Source organism: Trichosurus vulpecula, chromosome 6, assembly GCF_011100635.1.
Source record: "Trichosurus vulpecula isolate mTriVul1 chromosome 6, mTriVul1.pri, whole genome shotgun sequence".
Classification (NCBI taxonomy): domain Eukaryota; kingdom Metazoa; phylum Chordata; class Mammalia; order Diprotodontia; family Phalangeridae; genus Trichosurus; species Trichosurus vulpecula.
Genome location: NC_050578.1, coordinates 262,812,327 through 262,835,449, shown reverse-complemented (window position 1 = coordinate 262,835,449; position 23,123 = coordinate 262,812,327). Strand labels below are relative to the sequence as shown.

General features: G+C 36.3%; 1 protein-coding gene across 1 annotated transcript; it reads left to right on the top strand.

The window, feature by feature from the left end:
* The first annotated feature begins 3,423 nt into the window (after positions 1–3,423).
* LOC118853934 (olfactory receptor 10AG1-like) lies at positions 3,424–4,365 on the top strand. The gene has a single exon (XM_036764186.1). The coding sequence runs from the start codon at positions 3,424–3,426 to the stop codon at positions 4,363–4,365; it is 942 nt and encodes a 313-aa protein (XP_036620081.1).
* The last annotated feature ends 18,758 nt before the right edge of the window (positions 4,366–23,123 follow it).

The following is a 23,123-nucleotide window of genomic DNA, read 5'->3' as shown; positions in this document are numbered from 1 at the left end:
ATTTTCTGCTTTCTTACTTTTTTTGGCCACATTGTTTTTATTTATATTAAAAATTATTAATTTAAAATAATCAAAATCATCCATTTTAACCTTCAATAATACTCTTGCCTTATAGTATAGTTTAGGGAGTGATATTACTGAATCTCCTTCCTTTACTTCTCCCCCCCTCCTCAGTTTCTTTGAAATTCTTGACTTTCTGTTCTTCCAAATGAGCTTTGTTATTATTTTATTTCTAAGTCTAATATTTTTAGTAATTTAATTGGGGTGACAATAAATAAATTTATTAGTTAAGTAACACAAATGAAGGGAAATATCATACTTTCCATATTGGACAACATCTTATAGCTCTTGTGTAGTCCATAAACTTTCTATTCTACTTCCGTTTCCTTTTCTGGTGCAAGATTGATTATTGCATATATTGATCTCAGTTATTTTACCATTTAATGCCCTTTTCCTTTATATCAGTGTGGTCATTTTGTTTAATGTTTCCTTGCTTCTGCTTATTTTACAGAAATTCATATATCTTCCTAAACCTCTGAATAATTCAAAATCATGTTTCTTATGGTATGATACCATCATATTAATCTTACAAAACTAGCTGTCACCCCAAATGTAGGAAAATCCATTTTACTTTTTTTCTTGGATAAAATATGAAACCATTAATACTGTGTTCATATGTACATGTATCTACATGTACATGTATACTTGTGTTTTTGGTTTTTTTAGGTTTTTTCTTTATTTCCTCAACAAAGAGAAAAAATAAACAAACTAAATAATGTTACCTGTATTAAGAGGAACAACCTACTTGAATAAGGAGGTGACATACTCCCCAGATACTCTGTCCTACTTAAACTGTATCTGGTGTATTGGGTTCAATTTGGCTCCCACAATTAGAGGAGAAGAGGCATCTATGTAGCACATGCTAAACACCAAAAGTAAGGTGTATTAGAGAAAATTATTGATAATTTTGATGGTCTCTGAGCCTCCATGGTATCACAGGGGAATTTGAGATACATTTTAAGAAGCAGTAATATCAATAAAGATTCTGTTTAAGAATATTGTTTTTTGTGGAGTGGAGGAAGGTAGAGCAATCAGGGTTAAGTGACTTGCCCAAGGTCACACAGCTGGTAAGTATGTCAAGTGTCTGAGGCCAGATTGGAATTCAGGTCCTCCTGACTGCAGGGCAAATGCTCTACTCACTACATCACCTAGCTGCCCCGAGAATATTCTTGATGTGGAAACTAGCCTGGCAAAAGTGAAAGGGCAGAAATAAGCATTGTTTAATAGCATCAGCCATGGATGGGGAAAGATACTAAATTTTTCTGCTCTTTTTTTCCCCTCTCGATGTCATATATAAAGCATGGCAATACTACACTCAGTTGCTTCCATTCCTCTGAAAGTCAGCATGTTATATAAATGAGATCTGCTGTAGTCTGAAAACTTGTGTTCATTTACCTTCCATGAGCCTTAGTTTTCTGAAATTAGCAGAACTTTCAGCTAGAGGACCTTGAAGGTCCCTTTTAGCTGTACAATATGTTTTATTAGAATCTTATAATTCAGGAATAAATTTTAGATGATACCATTGTGAATAGCTTTTAGTACAGAAATCTTACTTATTTTTTCCCCTAGCAGTCCCATTCTGGTACCCGATGTCAATCTAAACATCTTAGCAAATATAATTAAAAATATTTCAGCTAGAAGAATATAGAAGCAACATGTAAATGTTCGATGCATTAAATAGAATAAGCAATTAATGCTTTTTTGTGGTTGTTGTTTTTCTGGAATTTGTTGTTCTTAGCCCAGTGCCTGGTTTATGTGCTGACTACTTAATACATCTTTAGTGATTTTTTAAAGTGAAGATACTCTCAAAATATTTGTGTAAAAATTATAATTTAGGGATAGCTTTTATTTACTCATTACATTAAATTCAAGATAAAACACTCTTCCTTCCCTAAGCCAGATACACCCCTTATTTTTTTAAAGCTAAACTAAATAGCCTATCAACTGAAGCTTGAAATCCAATGTTCCACACCCATAAACTTCTCCATTTTCTTTTTTCCTACTTAATAGTATTTTATTTTTTTTTACAATTATGAGCAAAAATAGTTTTCAACATTCACTTGTATAAGATTTTGAATTCCAAATATTTTTTCTCCCTCCTTCTCTCCCCTCCCTCCTCCTTAAGACAGGAAGCAATCTGGTATAGGTCATACATGTACAATCATATTAAACATATTTCCACTTTAGTCATATTGTGAAAGAAGAATCAGAACAAAATGGAAAGAAGCATGAGAAAAAATGAAAATAATAAGCTTCAATCTGCATTCAGACTCCAGTTTTATTTCTCTGAATGTGGATAGCATTTTCCATCATGAGCCTTTGGAAATGTCTTAGATCATTTCATTGCTTAGAAAAGCTACTTCACATTACACAACATTGCTGTTACTGTAAACAATGTTCTCCTGGTGCTGCCCACTTCATTCAGGAATAGATCAGGTAAGTCTTTCCAAGTTTTTTCTGAAATCTGTCTTCTCATAATTTCTTATAGAACAACAATATTTCATTGCTTGTATATATCACAACTTGTTCAGCTGTTCCCCAAATGATAGGTATCCCTTCAATTTCCAATTCTTTTCCAGCACAAAAAGAGCTGCTATTACTATTTTTTACATGTGGGTCCTTTTCCCTTTTTAGTGATCTTTTTGGGATCACTATTTGGGAATACCTAGTAGTGGTATTCATGGATCAAAGGGTATGCACAAAACTTCCACATTTTCAAAGAAGGAAGGAAGGTGCATCTATTCATCTCTTATTTAAGGTCAAGATTTGTAATTATAACCAATGGAGTCATGGGGTTTTGTTGCCATTTCAATTTACATTACTATAGTCATTGAATATATCATCCATTTGGTTTTGCTTCCTTCATTCTGCATCAGTTAATTAGAGTTTTCCCACATTACTCATGATCTTTGTATGGAATTTTCTTATAGCACCACAATATTTTGTGATGTTCCTGTAAAATAAATTGATGCTTGTTTACTACTCAATGAGCATTTTGCCCTATATAATTGTATGCTAAAACAAAATAAAAATAAATGTTTGTTGTAAGTATTCTAATAAACATAGAACTATTTTCTCTATCTTTTACTTCCTTGAGGTAGTTGCCTAAAAGTGGTATTTCTAAGACCAAACGTATAGACACAATTCATTCATACTTTTAAAGCATAATACTAAATTTATATTTAAAGTTATTGAACCAATTTATCAATAGTGTATAAATGTTCTCCCTTTCTGAAACCTCTACAATGTTGACACTATAACGAAGAATGTTATAACTGAAGAGAATTTTATGGATCATCTAATACAAACCCCTTATTTTACAGAGACAGTGATTTTGTTGTCTGGAATTCACTACTTCCTTTCATGGAAAATGAAGAAAATGTGGGAGGAGAAAATCTCACAGTCATGGTGGAATTTATTCTTTTGGGATTTTCTGATTTTCCTAGGCTTGAGGGTTTTCTTTTTGTTTTATTCTTGATCATCTACATGAGTATCCTAATAGGAAATGGCCTTATTATTTTCGTCACCAAGACTGATCCCACTCTCCAAACACCCATGTATTTTTTCATTGGCAACTTCTCCTTCTTAGAAATCTGTTACACATCAGTAACTATGCCAAGACTGCTGACAAACCTTTGGAGTCAGAAAAGAAATATTTCTTTCCTTTCTTGTGCTTTACAACTTACTTCCTTCCTTGTTATGGGAGCCACTGAGTGCTTCCTACTAGCTGTGATGGCCTATGATCGTTATGTGGCAATCTGTAAGGCACTCTACTATCCTATCATCATGAATCACAATACATGTATCAAGTTGGTGATTGGTTCCTGGATCAGTGGGATTCCACTCCAGATAGGACAGACATACCAAATTTTCTCATTACCCTTGTGTGGTTCTAACAAACTTAATCACATATTCTGTGACATACCACCATTACTAAAATTGGCATGTGGAGACACTTCTGTGAATGAGTTCTCTATCTATGCTGATGTCCTGATCTTAGCCATGATTCCCTTTCTATTGATACTATGGTCATACAGCAAAATCCTTAACACAATCCTAAAGATGCCATCAGCCACTGGAAGATCCAAAGCATTCTCTACTTGCTCCTCCCACCTCATTGTCATAGGCTTATTCTTTGGGTCAGCTATCATCACATATTTGCGACCCAAATCCATTCATTCAGCAGAGGCAGACAAAGTTCTCTCTCTTTTCTACACTATTGTCACACCCATGTTTAACCCAATCATATACAGTCTGAGAAACAAAGATGTCATTTTTGCACTGAAGAAATTATTACCCAGGTGATTACATTCTGGATGAAAATATTAGAATTTTCAAAGCCTGATTTCATCTCCATTGTCACACAACTATTACACAAATTTGTTTCAGTCTTCTCTCTTGCCCTAAAGTGAAACTTCTCAAACCTGGAAACAAGACTCTGAGAGGAGAGGATTGGACATATGGACATAGAACTGGTAGAACTACAAAGGAAAGAACCATAATCTGAATGAACAAAACTGGGGATTAGTATTTTTGCAACCATGAAGTCAAGAAAATAGGTACCTGACTAGCTGAACCACTCTAGTCACCCAAACTTGTTTTTCTTTTTGCAAATCACTAAACCACTAGTAATTAGGATTAAACTGGAAAAGGAAAAAAAAAACACTCCAGTAACTTGTCCAATAAACCTGCAAATGGGGTCACAAAGAACTGGAGATGACTGAAATGACTGAATAATAACAATAACAAAAGCAGGATTCTCAGTACAGAATCTTCTTTGTCCAGTAAGATCAGATAATAATCTAAAATATATATTCACTACTACTACTACTACTACTACTACTACTACTACTACTATTACTACAAATACTCACAAATTAAAAAAAAAACCTATAACCATTGAATGAGTGATAAAAAGAATGAGAATATTAATTTTTTAAATGGCTAAAACTCAAAAAAATCATGACAGACACAAATAAATGGAAAAAAATAGAAAGCATTTTACATGGAAGCCAACATCAATGTTGTATCTTCATGTTAAGGATAGTCAGAGCAATTTTTCCAGGGTTTTTTTTTTTGAGGCGAAGGGGATATTGACCAACAAAGTTTTGAGTTCTTAGACTACATAGGAGAGAAAATGAATTTTATATTGGTTGTAGAAAACTGAGTGATTAAGCAAGAGGATGTTTGTCAAGATTGACCTTAGTCAAAGTTTGCATGGGTTATAATGTTTGTGGAAGCTATGAAATATTATTGAGGTTTAGTGAGTGAAGCTACTAGCCAATAGTTTGTTGGTGGATTAACTCTCACTCAACCCCTCTGAATGGGAGGGTAGGAAAAAATTGTTTTAAAAGGCCCAGAAGTTGTGACAATGATTATAAAATGTTTAATGTTGCTTTTTAAGAAACTACTACTGATTCAATTAATCATAATGAAGAATATTTCAACTTAATTTTAATCATTAATAAGAAATTGAATATATCAAAGAGTTGATTTTTTTGTAGTCATCCAGACTCTTTTTAATGGTTGTCTTAACTTTCATCCCACATATATCGAGACTGTAAAACTCTTTGAAGAATTATTTCTCAATTCTAATGAAATAGATTTAATTTTCTCCTCTGCATCTAATGATTTTAGAAATGGAATTGATGTTAGTAAATAAAGCATAGAATGTCATTATTTAGAGGAACATTAGAGATAATCAATGCATGCTACTCTTTTTGTAGATGGGAAAGCTTAAGCCCAGAGTTGATCAAAGATGGAGTGATAATTGTAGGTTTGATAAAATAAGACATAGAAAATATACTTGGATATGACAAAGGTTTAGGTTATAATTGTAGCAATGTTATACTTTTTTTCTGTATACTGTCATAAACTATGTTGAATAATAAAATAAACTTGCTTTACAATTTTTGCATAAATAATGGCATATTACATTTGTAGCAGACATAATGGTGTAATGCCATTATGAGTTTTGGTCAGTTTAAGTTCCTATATAAAAACTTCATTGGGCTTTCATTTTCAATTATTCTTTCAATTTTTAGGATCATATAATCTTCATTCTTTTGTTCCCATCCTGATTTATTCACTCTATTTTTCATTAAATCATTTCCTTATTGCTCTTTATTCTTCCTTCCTATTGCATTATAACATTTCTTCCCACATGAAACTGTAGTATTTTAGACACTTACTGTCATGTTCTTGGACATTTAGGTGACTTCTATGATTTTCAAATTCTAGTAATTTCAATTCTGAAAGACTATGAAAAATATTCAAAGAAAAATTTGTATGTTGTTATTTTTAAGTCACCTTTTCAATGTACATATTGCCAACAACTGAATAATCACATCATTGTGATAACTTTTGCCATACAGAGCTGTATTGTAGAGCTTGCTTCCTAAAAGAGTCTACTTATTTGCAAATTCATTAGAAGCAGAAGAAGATACCCATTTCTCTTGCCTCCTGCCTAAACTGAATTTTCTCTCTTTTCTAACATATTTACAGATTTGAAGGACATGAAGTGCTATCTCAATTTGGTTTTAATTTACATCTCCAATAATTACATTTGACAAAATGCATACTAAGAATGTGTGTATGTGTGAGGCCAATTCACAAAAAAATTAAATTTTTGTCTGTTTTCCTTTCATTTTTTCTTTCTTTCTTGGTATTGATTGTTAGTGAATAAAACAAAATGTATTTTGTATGTTTTTTTCTCAAATATGATTTTTGCTTGATACATTAATTCTTTTCTTTGACATTTGATTGAAATAATTGGATTTTCTTCATATGTTCTCCTGACATGAAAAGATTATATATCTGCCTTTCTATTTCCAGTGAAGACATTTTCATTTCCTATACCTCCAAAACACTTTTTCAGTCTTATTCCTATTTGTAAAATACATTTTTATCTGACACTAAATAACAATCTTGTTTGTGGTAATATTTGCATTTTTAAACCTGTCTTTACTGTAGATTACTCTAATTTTTCTATTCTGTATATTTTGCTGACAGCTTATGGTACATAATTTGTATCTCTGATGAAGAATACCTCTATTTCTGTTATTTTATTTGTTATTTATTTTATTTATTTGTTTCTACTCATTTATTTGTTTAATTATTTATATGTTATTCAGTCATTTCAGTCATGCCTGATTCTTCATGACTTAATTTGAGATTTTTTTTATAAAGACGCTGGATTGGCTTGTCATTTCCTTCTACTGTTCATTTTGCAGATAAGGAACTAAAACAAACAGGATTAAGTGATTTTACAGGGTCACAGAGCTAGTAAGTGTCTGAGGCTAGATTTGAACTCATGAAGATGAGTCTTCCAGCTTCCAGGTCTGGTGCTCTATCCACTGTACTAACTAGAGGCACTTTTATCTTTAACATAAACAATATTTTTTCAAAGATTATGTTTATTTGAATGTATAAATATTTTTGAAATTTTAATTGTTTTAATTGTACTTTATTTTGTGTACATGCTGTATTTTGTTGATCTGGTCCCCTCTGATGTTTTCCAATCTTTCATACCATGCATAATATCTATGTGATCATTATACGTATCTCTTTTACTATGGGATATATTTTATAGGCAATTTTTATTTAATAATATTTTGCATCTGAGAAGCAGTTTTGCATGGTAGTTAGATACAACATCCTCAGATTAAGAAATCCCAAAGTTTAACACTCACTACCATTACATGACTACCTTACTCTAGGCACATCATTTAATCTCTCCATATCCCAGGCAACAATGTGAGTATAAGCTTCATTGTGGGTCCTAATGTCTTGTTTCAATTAAACTACTTTATTGGGAGGTCCTCAAAGTATAATCATACACATATATCTACATATAAATAAAACTATTAGATATAGATGGGCCTAGATAGAAATTATAGAAATCATATCCAGATACAGATGTTGAAAAATACCTATTTCTGTCTCTGTCTCTCAATATACATCCATGTAACTGACATAGATATAGAGATATAATTTGATGTCTCTGTCTCTCTTATTGATCTCAATTTCTACCTAATCTGTATCTATACCTATGTTCACACATCTATCCATTTTTCTATCCACACATGTATGCATATATATGTCTTTGCATCTATATACGCAGTTATTTATTTTCATAGTGAATGGAAAAGAACATGTCTTCACAGTAAATGAAGAGATAGCAAGATAATTATTAGCAGATATCATGACAGCTTGAAAATCCAAATTTATCACTAAGACCTTCAGTCAACAAATATTTTTAGCTCTTACTAATTTGAAGGCACTGTGTTATATACTTGTGATAAGAAGCAAAGCAAAAACAAACAAAAAATAATAATCTCTGCATTCAAGGAGTTCACATTTTGATATGGAAATAAAATGCAAATAATTATGTTATACAACATATATGCAGTGTAAATAGGAAAGGTTGTTAGAGTAAAGGCACCAGGAATGAAGCTAATTGGGAAATGCCTGTAACAGAAGGTAAGATTTGTGTGAGTCGTCAAGGAAGCTAGGGATAATATGGGATTAATAGTTAATGGAGGTAGTGAATTGAAAAAAGTCACAAATTACAAGGTACAGGTTCAAATTATTCATTATTCATTAGTAATTATTTATTAGTAATTATATATTAGTAATTAAAATAGAAAAAATAAAAGTAAAATATTTGCATCTATTTTCAGCCTAGAAATTGTTATATAATTCTTAGTATTATCTTTGTCATAATTCTAAATAACAAAAAAAACACTTCATGAAATGAGCTACTTCAGCTGAGGTCTCAAGGCCACATGTGTCCCTCTAGGTCCTCAAGTGTGGCCCTTTGATTGAATCCAAGCTTCACAGAACAAATGCCCTTATTAAAAACATTTGTTCTGTAAACATTGGGTGCCATCAAAAGGCCACACCCTAGGACCTAGAAAGCTATTCCCAATATTAGTTGTTCTTCTGCCTCTGTCAATAAATGATAAATGGATGTATTGTAGATATCTATTCTCTGGCAAAAAAAGAAAAATTAAAAAAAAACATGATTTAAAACAGAGTTCTTTCTGCTGTTCCTGTCATTCTACCAACATTATAGGATCTGTTTAGTAACCAAGGAAAGATTACCACATTTGCTGTTCACTCATTTCATTTGTGTCCAACTCTTCATCACCCCATTTGAGGTTTTCTTTCCAATGATACTGCATTGGTTTCCCATTCCTTCCACAGAACATTTTACAGATGAGGAAACTGAGGCAAAGAGGATTAAATTACTTGTCCATAATCACACAGATAGTGAGTATCTAAAGAAAAATTTAAACTTAAGAAGATCAATAACTTCAGGCCCAACATTTGATCCACTGTGCCATCTAGTTACCCCAATTACTTCATACAACACACACACACACACAATATATGTGTGTGTGTACATGCATGTGGTATGCGTTATATATTTATGCATATTTGTGTGTGGCCATGTGTCTACATGCATGCGTACATGTACATATATACATATATTTATATATACATACACACATATATAGATACAAATGTATAATTGAAATAGTTAGGTGAAATAGTATATATCTCAGTGGACTTGGACACATAAATTCTGAGTTTACACAGTTTCCTCAGACACTTGTTTGACTGTGTGACATTGACATTGCCTTGTTTCTGTCTCAGTTAGCTCTTTTGTAAAATGAGCGTAATAATAGCACCAAATTCTCAGGGTTTTTATGAAGGCCAAATGAGACAACACATGGAAAATGCTGTGCAAAACTTACAGTACTCTAAATAAATTAGTAGGGGTGGAGCCAAGATGGCAGCTGGAAAGCAGGGACTAGCGCGAGCTCCATACCGAGTCCCTCCAAAAACCTATAAAAAATGGCTCTGAACCAATTCTAGAATGGCAGAACCCACAAAACAGCAGAGGGAAGAAGGGCTCCAGCCCAGGACAGCCTGGATGGTCTCTGGGTGAGGTCTATCCCACATGGAGCTGGGAGCTGGGAGCTGGGAATGGAGTGGAGCAGAACCCAGCCTGAGCGGCGTGGACCATCCAGACCAGAAGCCGGAAGGAGGGGGCCCTAGCGCCCTGAATCAGTGAGCCGCGGCAGTTACCAGACTCCTCAACCCACAAACACCAAAGACTGCGGAGAAGGTTAGTGGGAAAAGCTGCGGGAGCAGAAGGAGTTCACGGTTCAGCTTCCAGCCCCGGGACAGCAGAGGTGGGGCAGCTACAGCTGCTGCTGCTTCTGGCCCCAGGCCCACCTGGTGGGAGGAAATAAGTGGCAGATCAGAGCAGGAGTGCACAGCCTGCTGAAGATCTAAGCCCAGTCTGGGTTTGGGGTTCTTAGGGAAGGAGGAGTGTGGGTCTGACAGAGCTGGCACCTCCCCCCCAAACGTGGAACATAGAACTCTTTAGTCTACAAGCAGTCATACCCCACTGAAAAACTCAAGGGTCAAGTTAGTTGGCTGGGAATATGGCCAGGCAGCGAAAACACACCCAGATTCAGTCTCAGACTTTGGATTCTTTCTTTGGTGACAAAGAAGACCAAAACATACAGCCTAAAGAAGACAACAAAGTCATAGAGCCTACAACAAAAGCCTCCAAGAAAAACATGAACTTGCCCTAGGCCAGAGAAGAACTCAAAAAGGATTTGGAAAAACAAGTTAGAGAAGTAGAGGAAAAATTGGGAAGAGAAATGAGAAGGATGTGAGAAAACCATGAAAAACAAGTCAATGACTTGCTAAAGAAGACCCAAAAAAATACTGAAAAATACACTGAAGAAAACAACACCTTAAAAAATAGATTAACTCAAATGGCAAAAGAGCTCCAAAAAGCCAATGAGGAGAAGAATGCCTTGAAAGGCAGAATTAGCCAAATGGAAAAGGAGGTCCGAAAGACCACTGAAGAAAATACTACTTTAAAAATTAGATTGGAGCAAGTGGAAGCTAGTGACTTTATGAGAAATCAAGATATTATGAAACAGAATCAAAGGAATGAAAAAATGGAAGACAATGTGAAATATCTCCTTGGAAAAACCACTGACCTGGAAAATAGATCCAGGAGAGATAATTTAAAAATTATTGGACTACCTGAAAGCCATGATCAAAAAAAGAGCCTAGATACCATCTTTCAAGAAATTATCAAGGAGAACTGCCCTGATATTCTAGAGCCACAGGGCAAAGTAGAAATTGAAAGAATCCATTTATCGCCTCCTCAAATAGTTCCCAAAAAGAAATCTCCTAGGAATATTGTTGCCAAATTCCAGAGCTCCCAGATCAAGGAGAAAATACTGCCAGCAGCCAGAAAGAAACAATTTGAGTATTGTGGAAATCCAATCAGAATAATCCAAGATCTGGCAGCTTCTACATTAAGAGATCGAAGGGCTTGGAATGCAATATTCCGAAGGTAAATGGAGCTAGGATTAAAACCTAGAATCACCTACCCAGCAAAACTGAGTATCATGCTCCAAGGCAAAATATGGATTTTCAATACAATAGAGGACTTTCAAGCTTTCTCAGTGAAAAGACCAGAACTGAATAGAAAATTTGACTCCCAATTCAAGATTCAAGAGAAGCATGAAAAGGTAATCAAGAAACAGAAATTGCAAGGGACTTACTAAAGTTGAACTGTTTTGTTTACATTCCTACATGGAAAGATGATGTGTATGATTCATGAGACCTCAGTATAGGGTAGCTGAAGGGAATATGCATATATATATATACACATATATATACATGTTTATGTATATATAAGTGAATGTGTATGTATGCATATATCTGTGTGTATATATATATATAGACAGATAGATAGATAGATATAGATATATATATACATATATAAGATAGAGAGAGCAGACACAGGGTGAGTTGAAGATGAATGGAAGATATCTAAAAGAAATAAAATCAAATTAAGGGATGAGAGAGCAACATATTGAGAGAGGGAGATAGGGAGAGATAGAATGGGGTGGATTATCTGACATAAAGGTGGCAAGAGGAAGCAGTTCTGTGGGGGGAGGAGGGGAGACGGCAGGTGAGGGGGGAATGAGTGAACCTTGCTTTCATCAGATTTGGCCTGAGGAGGGAATACCATACATACTCAATTGGGTGTGTTACCTACAGGAAAGAAGAGGGAGGAAGATAAAAAAATAAAAGGGGGGAATGATGGAGGGGAGGGCAGATGGGGGTGGAGGTAATCAAAAACAAAGACTTTGGAAAGGGCACAGGGTCAAGGGAGAAAATTCAATAAAGCGGGATGGGTTGGGAAGGAGCAAAATATAGTTAGTCTTTCACAACATGAGTATTGCGGAAGTGTTATACATAATGATACACATGTGGCCTATGTTGAGTTGCTTGACTTCTTAGGGAGGGTGGGTGGGAAGGGAAGAGGGGAGAGAATTTGGAACTCAAAGTTTTAAAAACAGATGTTCAAAAACAAAAAAAAAGAAAAGTTTTTGCATGCAACTAGAAAATAAGATATGCAGGCAATGGGGCATAGAAATTTATCTTGCCTTTCAAGAAAGGAAGGGAAAAGGGGATGGGGGGGTGATAGAGGGGAGGGCTGACTGGGGAACAGGTCAACCAGAATATATGACATCTTGGAGTGGGGGGGAGGGTAGAAATGGGGAGAAAATTTGTAATTCAAACTCTTGTGAAAATCAATGCTGAAAACTAAATATGTTAAATAAATAAATTTAAAGTTAAAAAATAAAATAAATATATTAGTAATTGTAGCCATTACTACTACTACTACTACTACTGTTACTACTACTATTACTGCTATTAGTACTACTACTACTACCACTACAGCACCAAAAGATAATGAAACTTTCTGAACTGTTCTTTAAAGAATGCATACACTTTTCATCCATTCAACTGTAACTCTAAGTAGTAGTAGTAGTAGCTGTAGTAGTAAAAGTATGAGTAGTAGTGGTTGCAGCAGCAGTAATATTTGTAATCATAGTATAATAGTAACAATATACTGTTATAATTACTAGCATATTTATAGCATTTTAAGTGCTATAAATTTAATGTAAGATCAAAATAGGTACATTATTTAGACATTAAAGGTGATACCATGAGCAAATTAGGGAACATGGTATAGTTTACCTGTCAGATTGATAAATAAAGAATTTATGAGAAATCAAGAAATAAAGAGCTTTATGAGATATAAAACCAATGAAGCCAAAATTAGAAGGTAAGCAGAAAATGGGGAGTGGGTGGGGATTAATGGTAAGCTTCTCTTATAAAGGCCTAATTTTCAAATATTTTGAGAACTGAGTGAAATTTCTAGGAATATGAGTCGTCATTCTCAAAAAGATAAATGGCCAACAGATATAAGCAGGCTATTTTCAGAAGAAGAAATCAAGTTATGTATAGTCATATGAAAAAATGCTCTACCTCACTATTAATTAGACAAAGCACAAATTAAAACAAGTCTGAGGTAGTACCCCACACCTATCAAATTGGCTAATATGATTTAAAAGGAAAATTACAAATATTAGAAGGAATTTAGGAAAATCTGGACACTAAACAACTGTTATTAGAGTTGTCAACTGATCCAACCATTCTAGAGAGCAATTTGGAAGCGTGCCAAACAGGCTAGAAAACTATGCATACCTTTTGATACAGCCATGCCACCTTTAATGTTTTGCTAACAGTCTAAGTTATAAATTTCATATTATAAATTTGTAAAAGGAATTGCCCAATCTGAAAGTTCCCTATACCCTTGAAATCATAGATGCAGTCTCTGTCCTGATCTCTTTCCTTTATGAATACTGATCAATAACTTACCTGGAATTTATATTCTGAGAGAGTTGCTATGGACACTGGCATGGTAAGTTTTTTGCCTATTCTCACAAAATAGTACTAGTGCATTAATCTTCCAGAAACCAAATCTTGCTCTCATTCCTGATTTCATATTCCCTTTCAGGTCACATCAATTTCACATGATATGTTTTGTATAAGAAAGATAACCCATAGCAAGGCTGTATAATCATTTTGAAAGATTCTGGAACAAATATGAATATGAAGCTGTGTCCCCCACTATTCAGTTCTGGGTTACAAATCTGAGGTAGACTTCATGGTGTCATAATAGAGCTGCCCACAGTCACAATATTCTAACATAATTATAGGCCCACTGTACCAACCTCTCACCTCTCTCCATGAATGTCCTAACTTATGCCTCACTGTTCAGTAGAACAACATACATGTCCCAGAACTCTGAGTTCCCACAGAAACAGCAGGTGTGCCCATGGATAGAAACCCAGCACTGCCCTCAGACCCTTTCTCACAAAACAGGTGTATAATCACAATCACATCATCCATTTAACCCACTTGACCAGACAGGACCACAATAACTAGCCAATTGGAGGGCAGCATGACCTGAATGCTTGACCACCAAACCGTAGAAGGAGATGTGACAGTAATTAGGGTGGGACTTTTTTGTTTTCTTCCCTTTTGGAATGCTAAGGCCATCAAGTGCCTTTAAGGAGTCTTGCCTTTGAATGGGTCAGGTAAAGTGGGACTTCATCATTGTCTTTGTTTTGGAGTGCTTCTCAGCACTGAGGAATCTTTGATTGAATCTTGAGTCTTTGATGACCTACTTACATCAAGGGAAGCCTAGTTCACATGGGTTTGAGTCACATGGTTGTGATGTCCTTTGACCCTGAAGAAGTGTATATATACCCAGAGGTTAGCATTTTGCCTTTGGGTGCACACTCATTGGAAGAGTGTTGGTAAATTGGCCAGAAAAGGCTGTGGGTAGCCATAGGAACCCCCTGGCTTTGAAAAGCAAGATGTTGGTGCTTCTCTCTCTGGTAACTGTTTGTGTATTGCTTGGACAGACAGCTAGAAGCCTGTCTGCTGATTCATGTTTATTTGCTCTGTTTATATACTGTGTGTTTCTAATTTCTGTTTGTATTCTCTCTGAAGTTCAGGGTGCTGGCTTTCCTCCTAGAACTAAGTGAATGGTATATGTACGTTTAATTAAAGTGAGATTGTTAACCCCTTAAATTTTCTTTCCTTATAAAAGCAGATCAAAGAACCTGTGCTAACAGCCCTTTTGTGGGCTGATGTTGTTGGTCTTACACATCCGCAGTAGCAGCAAGCAGTATTGTTCTTACAGATAGAAAACCAGCACTGTCTCCAAGCCCTTCTCACAAAACAGATGTGCAATCACAACCACCTCATCAATTTAGCCCAAGATAGGACCACAATATCTAACTATTCATATTGACCAGACAGGACCACAATAGCTAGTCAATTGGAGGGCAGCATGACCAGAACGCTTGACCAACCAACCATAGTTCTCTGCCCTACAATAGTGCCTATACAGTTCCACTGAGGTTAGGACCTCTCCTCCATTACCTAATCCCTTATCAAACTCCTCCTGCCTTTTTAATATTAATCACATTCCTAGAGTCTATGCAAATTTTGATTGTGTAATCTGCATCTTTACCCTATAAAAATCTATCTTACTTTCTCTGAAGTTTCTGCTTCATCTTGGAACTTAGCCTGCTTCATGAGAAGCATCAATCTCAATAAATGCCTATACTTGGATTAGAGGTGGTCTGACTCTGAATTCTTTGATAAGGTTCTACCACAACACATCATGATACCGCAGCAGTTTTTGAACCTCAACATCAAAAAGAAGGCAGTGAAACTGCCTTTATCCACCTTAAAATAATCTAAAATTCCTTTCTGCTAAATGAATGCTAGACAGAAGAGTGTTAATTTCAGATGAGGATCATAGGGTCTCTGAGAAGCTGGTGCTAGGGAGTGATGTCCTGAAGCAAAAACAATTAGAGTTTCATGTTAACAGTTCATATCAGCAGTTGGGCAGTTTACAAAGAGGTCAATGGGATCTGGAAAGGATTTGGAGAGATGGTGGGGGAATGTCCATTCCATCCTTGGGTCAGTAATTATGGGGTCATGGATTTACTTTCTGTGTCTGCATGTGATTCAACCTGCTGAGAATGGGCTATTTCTCCTGTATTTTTCATCCCTAGGAGTATGAGTCAAGTTGCTCTGAGGGAGGTCAAGATGTTAATTTAAATGTTTCCAGAAGGTGAGTGAAGGCTTCAGTGTCCTGTGTGCAACTCCATGAATAGAAAATGATCTGGACTACTATGCTACATTCGAAGACTTGGTGTAAGCAGGTGGGCAGATATTCTGGATGGTTAGGAAGGGGGCAAAGGGCTGTGATGGGTTATGGCAAATGCTCACAGATGATGTATGATCTCTCCCTCAACAAAAGCACAGATATCTCGTGCAGATCTAATGGAGACTTTCCTGAAATTTTTAAAACTGTTCTTTTTTATTTCCTAAGCTTGAGGACAGTTGGAAAAATTTTCCTGAAGATTAATCTTTGATACCCATTTTTAAATACTTCAGATCCTGGGGATGATAATCTGAATGCCTGGGTTATTAGCTTCTCCTCAGGGAGACAGTGAGACAGAAAGTAGTTATAACATACTGTAATGGATCATAAGATTTAGCAGCTTCTGCGTTAATAAATTGGAGGAATGTATTGGCCATCAAGATGGGTTCTTAGCACTTATTCAACCAAGTGCCCTTGAAGAGTTTGGTCTTTATTTCCTTGATTAAATTAGGAGTCTTTGATGACCTCCTTGCCTCAAGGGAAAGCCTAATTTACATGGGTTTCAGTGACATGTTTGTGAAATCAGAGGCTTTTAGATCACATGGGTTTAAGTAGCATTTTTGTGACAATTTGTGGTCACATGGGTGAGTCGCATGTGTGACTCACCTTTGACCCTGAACAAAATATATAAAACAAGAGGTTGGCTTCCTTTTTTCATAACTCTGAGCTGCAGCAGGGGTGGTGCATGACTCTAGACTAGCCATTGGTATTAGCTCCCCAGCTTTGAGGAAAACCTAGATGTTGATGCTTCTCTGGTAACTGTATATTGTGACTTTGTCAGACAGAAATTTACCTGTTGATTTGTGTTTATTTGCTCTGTTTGTATTTGTTCTGAATTTCAGGGTTCTGGCTTATTGCCCTGAACCAAGCGATTGATATTTGCGTGCCAGATTAAATTGATATTGTTAACCCCTTAATGTTGCTTTCTTTAGTAAAGCAGATCAAAATAATCTTGGCTTGCAGCATTCTGTGTGCTAGTTGTTGTTGGTTTTACACCCCTACAGCAGCCAGATTGCTAGCCAGATTGCTGAAACAAGGGTTTGGAATATGATATTCTAGAGGGCAAAGGAGCTAGGACTAGAACCAAAAATTACATAACCAGCAAAACTGAGTATAATTATTCAGAGAAAAAAGGATATTCAATGAAATAGAGGACTTTCAAGCCTCTTGATGAAAATACAAGAGCTGAATTGAAAATTTCAATTTCAAATAAAAGAGTCAAGAGAAGCATAAAATAGTAAACAGGGAAAGGGACATCATAAGGGACTTAATAATGTTAAATTGTTTACATTCCTACGTGGGAAATTGATACTTGTACCTCTTAAGAACTTTCTTATTGTTAGGGCAGTCAGAAGGATTATCTAGACAGAGGACACAAGTGTGAGTTGAATATGAAGGGATGATAGTAAAATTAAAATTAAAGTGTGAGAGACGAATGTACTGGGAAAAAGGGGAAAGGGAGAGGTAGAATGGAGTAAATTATCTCACATAAAAGAGGCAAGAAATAAAAGTATTTACAGGGAGATGAAGGGGGGAATTATGGGGGCAATAGTGAAACTTACTCTCACCAGAATTGGCTCAAAGAAGGAATAACACCTACACACAATTAGGTATAGATATCTATGCTACCCTACAGAAAAGTAGGAGGAGAATGTGATGAGAGAACGGGGGTGATAGAAGGTAGGGCAGATTGGATGGGGGAATAGTTACAAGTAGAATACTTTTGAAGAGTGCCAGGGTAAAAAGAGAGAGAGAATCAATTCAATGAAGGGGATAAGATGGAGGGAAATGCAGTTAGCAACAGTAACTGTGAAAAAAATTAAAGCAAGTTTCTCTGATAAAGGCCTTATTTCTCAGACATATAGAACTGGAGTCCTGATTCAAAGTTATAAAAATAAAAGCTATTCAATGATAAAATGATATGAACAGTGTTCAGATGAAGCAAACAAAGCTATCTATAGCCATATGAAAAAAATACTCTAACTCACTACTGACTGGAGAAATGAAAATTAAAAAAAAATTCTTAGGTACTACCTCATACCTATTAGATTGGTTAATAGGACAGGAAAGGAAAATGACAGATGGCAGAGGGCATTTGAAGAAAATGAGACGTTACTGTATTGTGGCTGGAGCTTTGAAGTAATTCAATCATTTTGTAGAATAATTTGGAACTATGCCCAAAAGGCTATAAAAACATACAAACCCTTTGCTCTAACACTACTACTAGGAATGTATCCCAACAGGGATAAAAACAAAAAATGAAAAGTATATTTATGTACAAAAATATTTATAGGTGCTTTTTTATGGTGGCAAAGAACAGGAAATTGAGAAGATTAACATAAATTGGGTGATAGCTGAGCAAACTGTAGTATGTGATTGTTATGGAATATTACTGTACAATAAGAAATGATGAGCAGGATGCTCTAAGATAAAAACCTGGAGAAACTTACATGAACTAATGCAAAGTGAAATATGCTATATACAAAGTAACTGCAAAATTTTAAGATGAGCAGCTGTGAATTATAAATCTATTTTCAGCAATACAATAATCCAACGAAACTCTAAAGGACTTATGACAAAAACTGATATCTATACCAAGGCAGAGAACTGATGGCATCTGAATATAGATTGAAACATAATAGTAAAAATGTTTTCTTTATTTTTCTTGCGTTATTTTTTGGTCTATGTTTTCTTTCATAACATGACTAATATGAAAATGTTTTGCGTGATTACACATGTATAATTTCATTAAATTGTTTGGCTTCCCAAGGAGGAGCAGTGAGGCAGGAATAAGGGAGAGAATTTGGAATTCAAAGTTTTTTTAAATGGTAAAATTGTATTTTCATACAATTGGGAGGAAGTAAAACACTAAATAAATTCCAAAAAGAAAGGAAAAACACCCCTTGAAAACTCTTGAATGCATGAATTGATCCAATGTGAAGTGAGCAGAACCAGAAGATCAATGTAGAAAATAACAGCAGTATTGCACAAATGTCAACTTTGAATGACTTATTTTTTTTCTTTTTCTTTAAATGTATTTAATATATTTAGTTTTCAGCATTGATTTTCACAAGAGTTTGAATTATAATTTTTTCCCCATTTCTACACTCCCACCCACTCCAAGATGGTGTATATTCTGGTTGCCCCATTCCCCGGTCAGCCCCCCCCGCTTCTGTCACCCCACTCCCCTCAAATCGTCTTTTCCCATCCTTTCTTGTAGGGCAAGATAAATTTCTGTGCCCCATTACCTGCGTATCTCATTCCCTAGTGGCATGCAAAAAATTTTTTGTTTGTTTTTGAACATCTGTTTTTAAAACTTTGAGTTCCAAATTCTCTACCTTCTTCCCTCCCCACCCACCCACCCTAAGAAGTCAAGCAATTCAACATAGGCCACATGTGTATCGTTATGTATAACCCTTCCACAATACTCATGTTGTGAAAGACTAACTATATATTGCTCCTTCCCAACCCGTCCCCCTTTATTGAATTTTCTCCCTTGACCCTATCCCCTTTCCAAAGTGTTTGTTTTTGATTACCTCCACCCCCATGTGCCCACCCCTCCATCATCCCCCCCTTTTTTATCTTCTTCCCCCTTCTTTCCTGTGGGGTAAGATACCCAATTGAGTATATATGGTATTCCCTCCTCAGGTCAAATTTGATGAGAGCAAGATTCACTCGTTCCCCCCTCACCTGCCCTCTCCCCTCCTCCCACAGAATGCGAGATAATCTACCCCATTCTATCTCTCCCTATCTCCCTCTCTCATCCCTTAATTTGTTTTTATTTCTTTTAGATATCTTCCATTCATCTTCAGCTCACCATGTGTCTGCTCTCTCTCTCTTTATAAATATATATATGTATATATATATACACACACATACATATTTACATACATACACATTCACATATATATGTATACATACATACATAAACATATATATATACACACACACACACACACACACACACACACACACACACGCATATTCCCTTCAGCTACCCTAATACTGAGGTCTCATGAATCATACAGAATCATACACATCATCTTTCCATGTAGGAATGTAAACAAAACAGTTTAACTTTAGTAAGTCCCTTGCAATTTCTTTTTCTTGTTCTTTTTCTTGATTATCTTTTCATGCTTCTCTTGATTCTTGTGTTTGAAAGTCAAATTTTCTATTCAGCTCTCGTATTTTCACTGAAAAAGCTTGAAAGTCCTCTGTTTCATTGAAAATCCATATTTTGCCTCGGAGCATGATACTCAGTTTTGCTGGGTAAATGATTCTAGGTTTTAATCCTAGCTCCATTGACCTCTGGAATATTGTATTCCAAGACTTCGATCTCTTAATGTAGAAGTTGCCAGATCTTGGATTATTCTGATTGTGTTTTCACAATTCTCAAATTGTTTCTTTCTGGCTGCTGGCAGTATTCTCTCCTTGATCTGGGAGCTCTGGAATTTGGCGACAATATTCCTAGGAGACTTCTTTTTGGGATTTATTTGAGGAGGCGATTAATGGATTCTTTCAATTTCTATTTTACCCTGTGGCTCTAGAATATCAGGGCAGTTCTCATTGGTAATTTCTTGAAAGATGATATCTAGGCTCTTTTTGATCATGGCTTTCAGGTAGTCCAATAATTTTTAAATTATCTCTCCTGGATCTATTTTCCAGGTCAGTGGTTTTTCCAAGGAGATATTTCACATTGTCTTCCATTTTTTCATTCCTTTGGTACTGTTTTATAATATCTTGATTTCTCATAAAGTCACTACCTTCCACTTGCTCCAATCTAATTTTTAAGGTAGTATTTTCTTCAGTGGTCTTTTGGACCTCCTTTTCCATTTGGCTAATTCTGCCTTTCAAGGCATTCTTCTCCTCATTGGCTTTTTGGAGTTCTTTTGCCATTTGAGTTAGTCTATTTTTTTAAGGTGTTGTTTTCTTCAGTGTATTTTTCAGTATTTTTGGGTCACCTTTAGCAAGTCATTGACTTGTTTTTCATGGTTTTCTCGCATCCTTCTCATTTCTCTTCCCAATTTTTCCTCTACTTCTCTAACTTGTTTTTCCAAATCCTTTTTGAGCTCTTCCATGACCTGGAACCAGTTCATGTTTTTCTTGGAGGCTTTTGGTGTAGGCTCTTGCACTTTTTTGACTTCTTGAGGCTGTATGGTTTGGTCTTCTTTGTCACCAAAGAAAGAATCCAAAGTCTGAAACTGAATATGGGTGAGTTTTCCCCGCCTGGCCATATTCTCAACCAACTAACTTGACCCTTGAGTTTTTCAGCGGGTTATGAATGCTTGTAGACTAAAGAGTTCTTTGTTCCACGTTTGGGAGGGATGTACCAGCTCTGCCACAAAAGCACTACTCCTTCCCCAATAACCCCCAACCTGGACTGGGCTTAGATTTTCAGCAGGCTGTGCACTCCTGCTCTGATCCTCCCACCAGGTGGGCCTGGGGCCAGAAGCAACTGCAGGTGTACCTGCCCCACCTCCACTGCCCCTGGGGTGGTGGCTGAACCATGAACTCCTCCCACTTCTGCACCATTTCCCAGCAACCTTCTCCGCTGTCTTTGGTGTTTTTGGGTTGAGAAGTCTGGTAACTGCTGCAGCTCATTGATTCACGGTGCTAGGGCCCGCTGCGCCTGGTTCCTAGTCTGGTTGGTCGTCACTGCTCATGCTGGGCTCTGTTTAGCTCTGCTCCCAGCTCTCAGCTCCCAGCTCTGTGTGAGATAGACCTCACCCAGAGTCCATCCAGGCTGTGCTGGGCTGGAGCCCTGCTTCCCTTTGCTGTTTTGTGGGTTCTGCAGTTGTAGAATTGGTTCAGAGCCATTTTTATAGGTTTTTGGAGGGACTCGGCAGGGATCTCATGCTAGTCCCTGCTAGTCCATCTTGGCTCTGCCCCTCATCAAGGTAGTATTTTCTTCAGTATTCTTTTGCACCTCCTTTTCCATTTGGCTAATTCTGCCTTTCAAGGCATTCTTCTCCTCATTGGCTCTTTGGAGCTCTTTTTGCCATTTTAGTTTGTCTATTTTTTTAAAATATATATAATATTTCATTTTTTCCCAATTAAATGTGAAGATAATTTTCAGCATTCATTTTTTTAATTTAAATTTATTTATTTAACATATTTGGTTTTCAGCATTGATTTTCACAACAGTTTGAATTACAAATTTTCTCCCCATTTCTACCCTCCCCCCCACTCCAAGATGGCTTATATTCTGGTTGCCCTGTTCCCCAGTCAGCCCTCCCCTCTATCACCACCCTCCCCTCTCATCCCTTTTTCCCTTCCTTTCTTGTAGGGCAAGATAAATTTCTACGCCCCATTGCCTGTGTATCTTATTTTTTAGTTGCATGCAAAAACTTTTTTTTTTGAACATCTGATTTTAAAACTTTGAGTTCCAAATTCTCTCCCCTCTTCCCTTCCCAGCCATCCTCCCTAAGAAGTCGAGCAATTCAACCAAGGCCACACATGTATCATTATATATAACCCTTCCACAATACTCATGTTGTAAAAGGCTAACTACATTTTGCTCCTTCCCAACCCATCCCGCTTTATTGAATTTTCTCCCTTGACCCTGTCCCCTTTCCAAAGTGTTTGTTTTGATTACCTCCACCCCCATCTGCCCTCCCCTCCATCATCCCACCCCTTTTATTTTTTTTTATCTTCCTCCCTCTTCTTTCCTGTGGGGTAAGATACCCAACTGAGTATGTATGATATTCCCCCTCAGCCCAAATCTGATGAGAGCAAGGTTCACTCATTCCCCCCTCACCTGCCCTCTCCCCTCCTCCCACGGAACTGCTTGCTCTTGCCACCTTTATGAAAGATAATCCACCCCATTCTATCTCTCCCTATCTCCCTCTCTCAGTATGTTGCTCTCTCATCCCTTAATTTGATTTTATTTCTTTTAGATATCTTCCCTTCATCTTCAACTCAC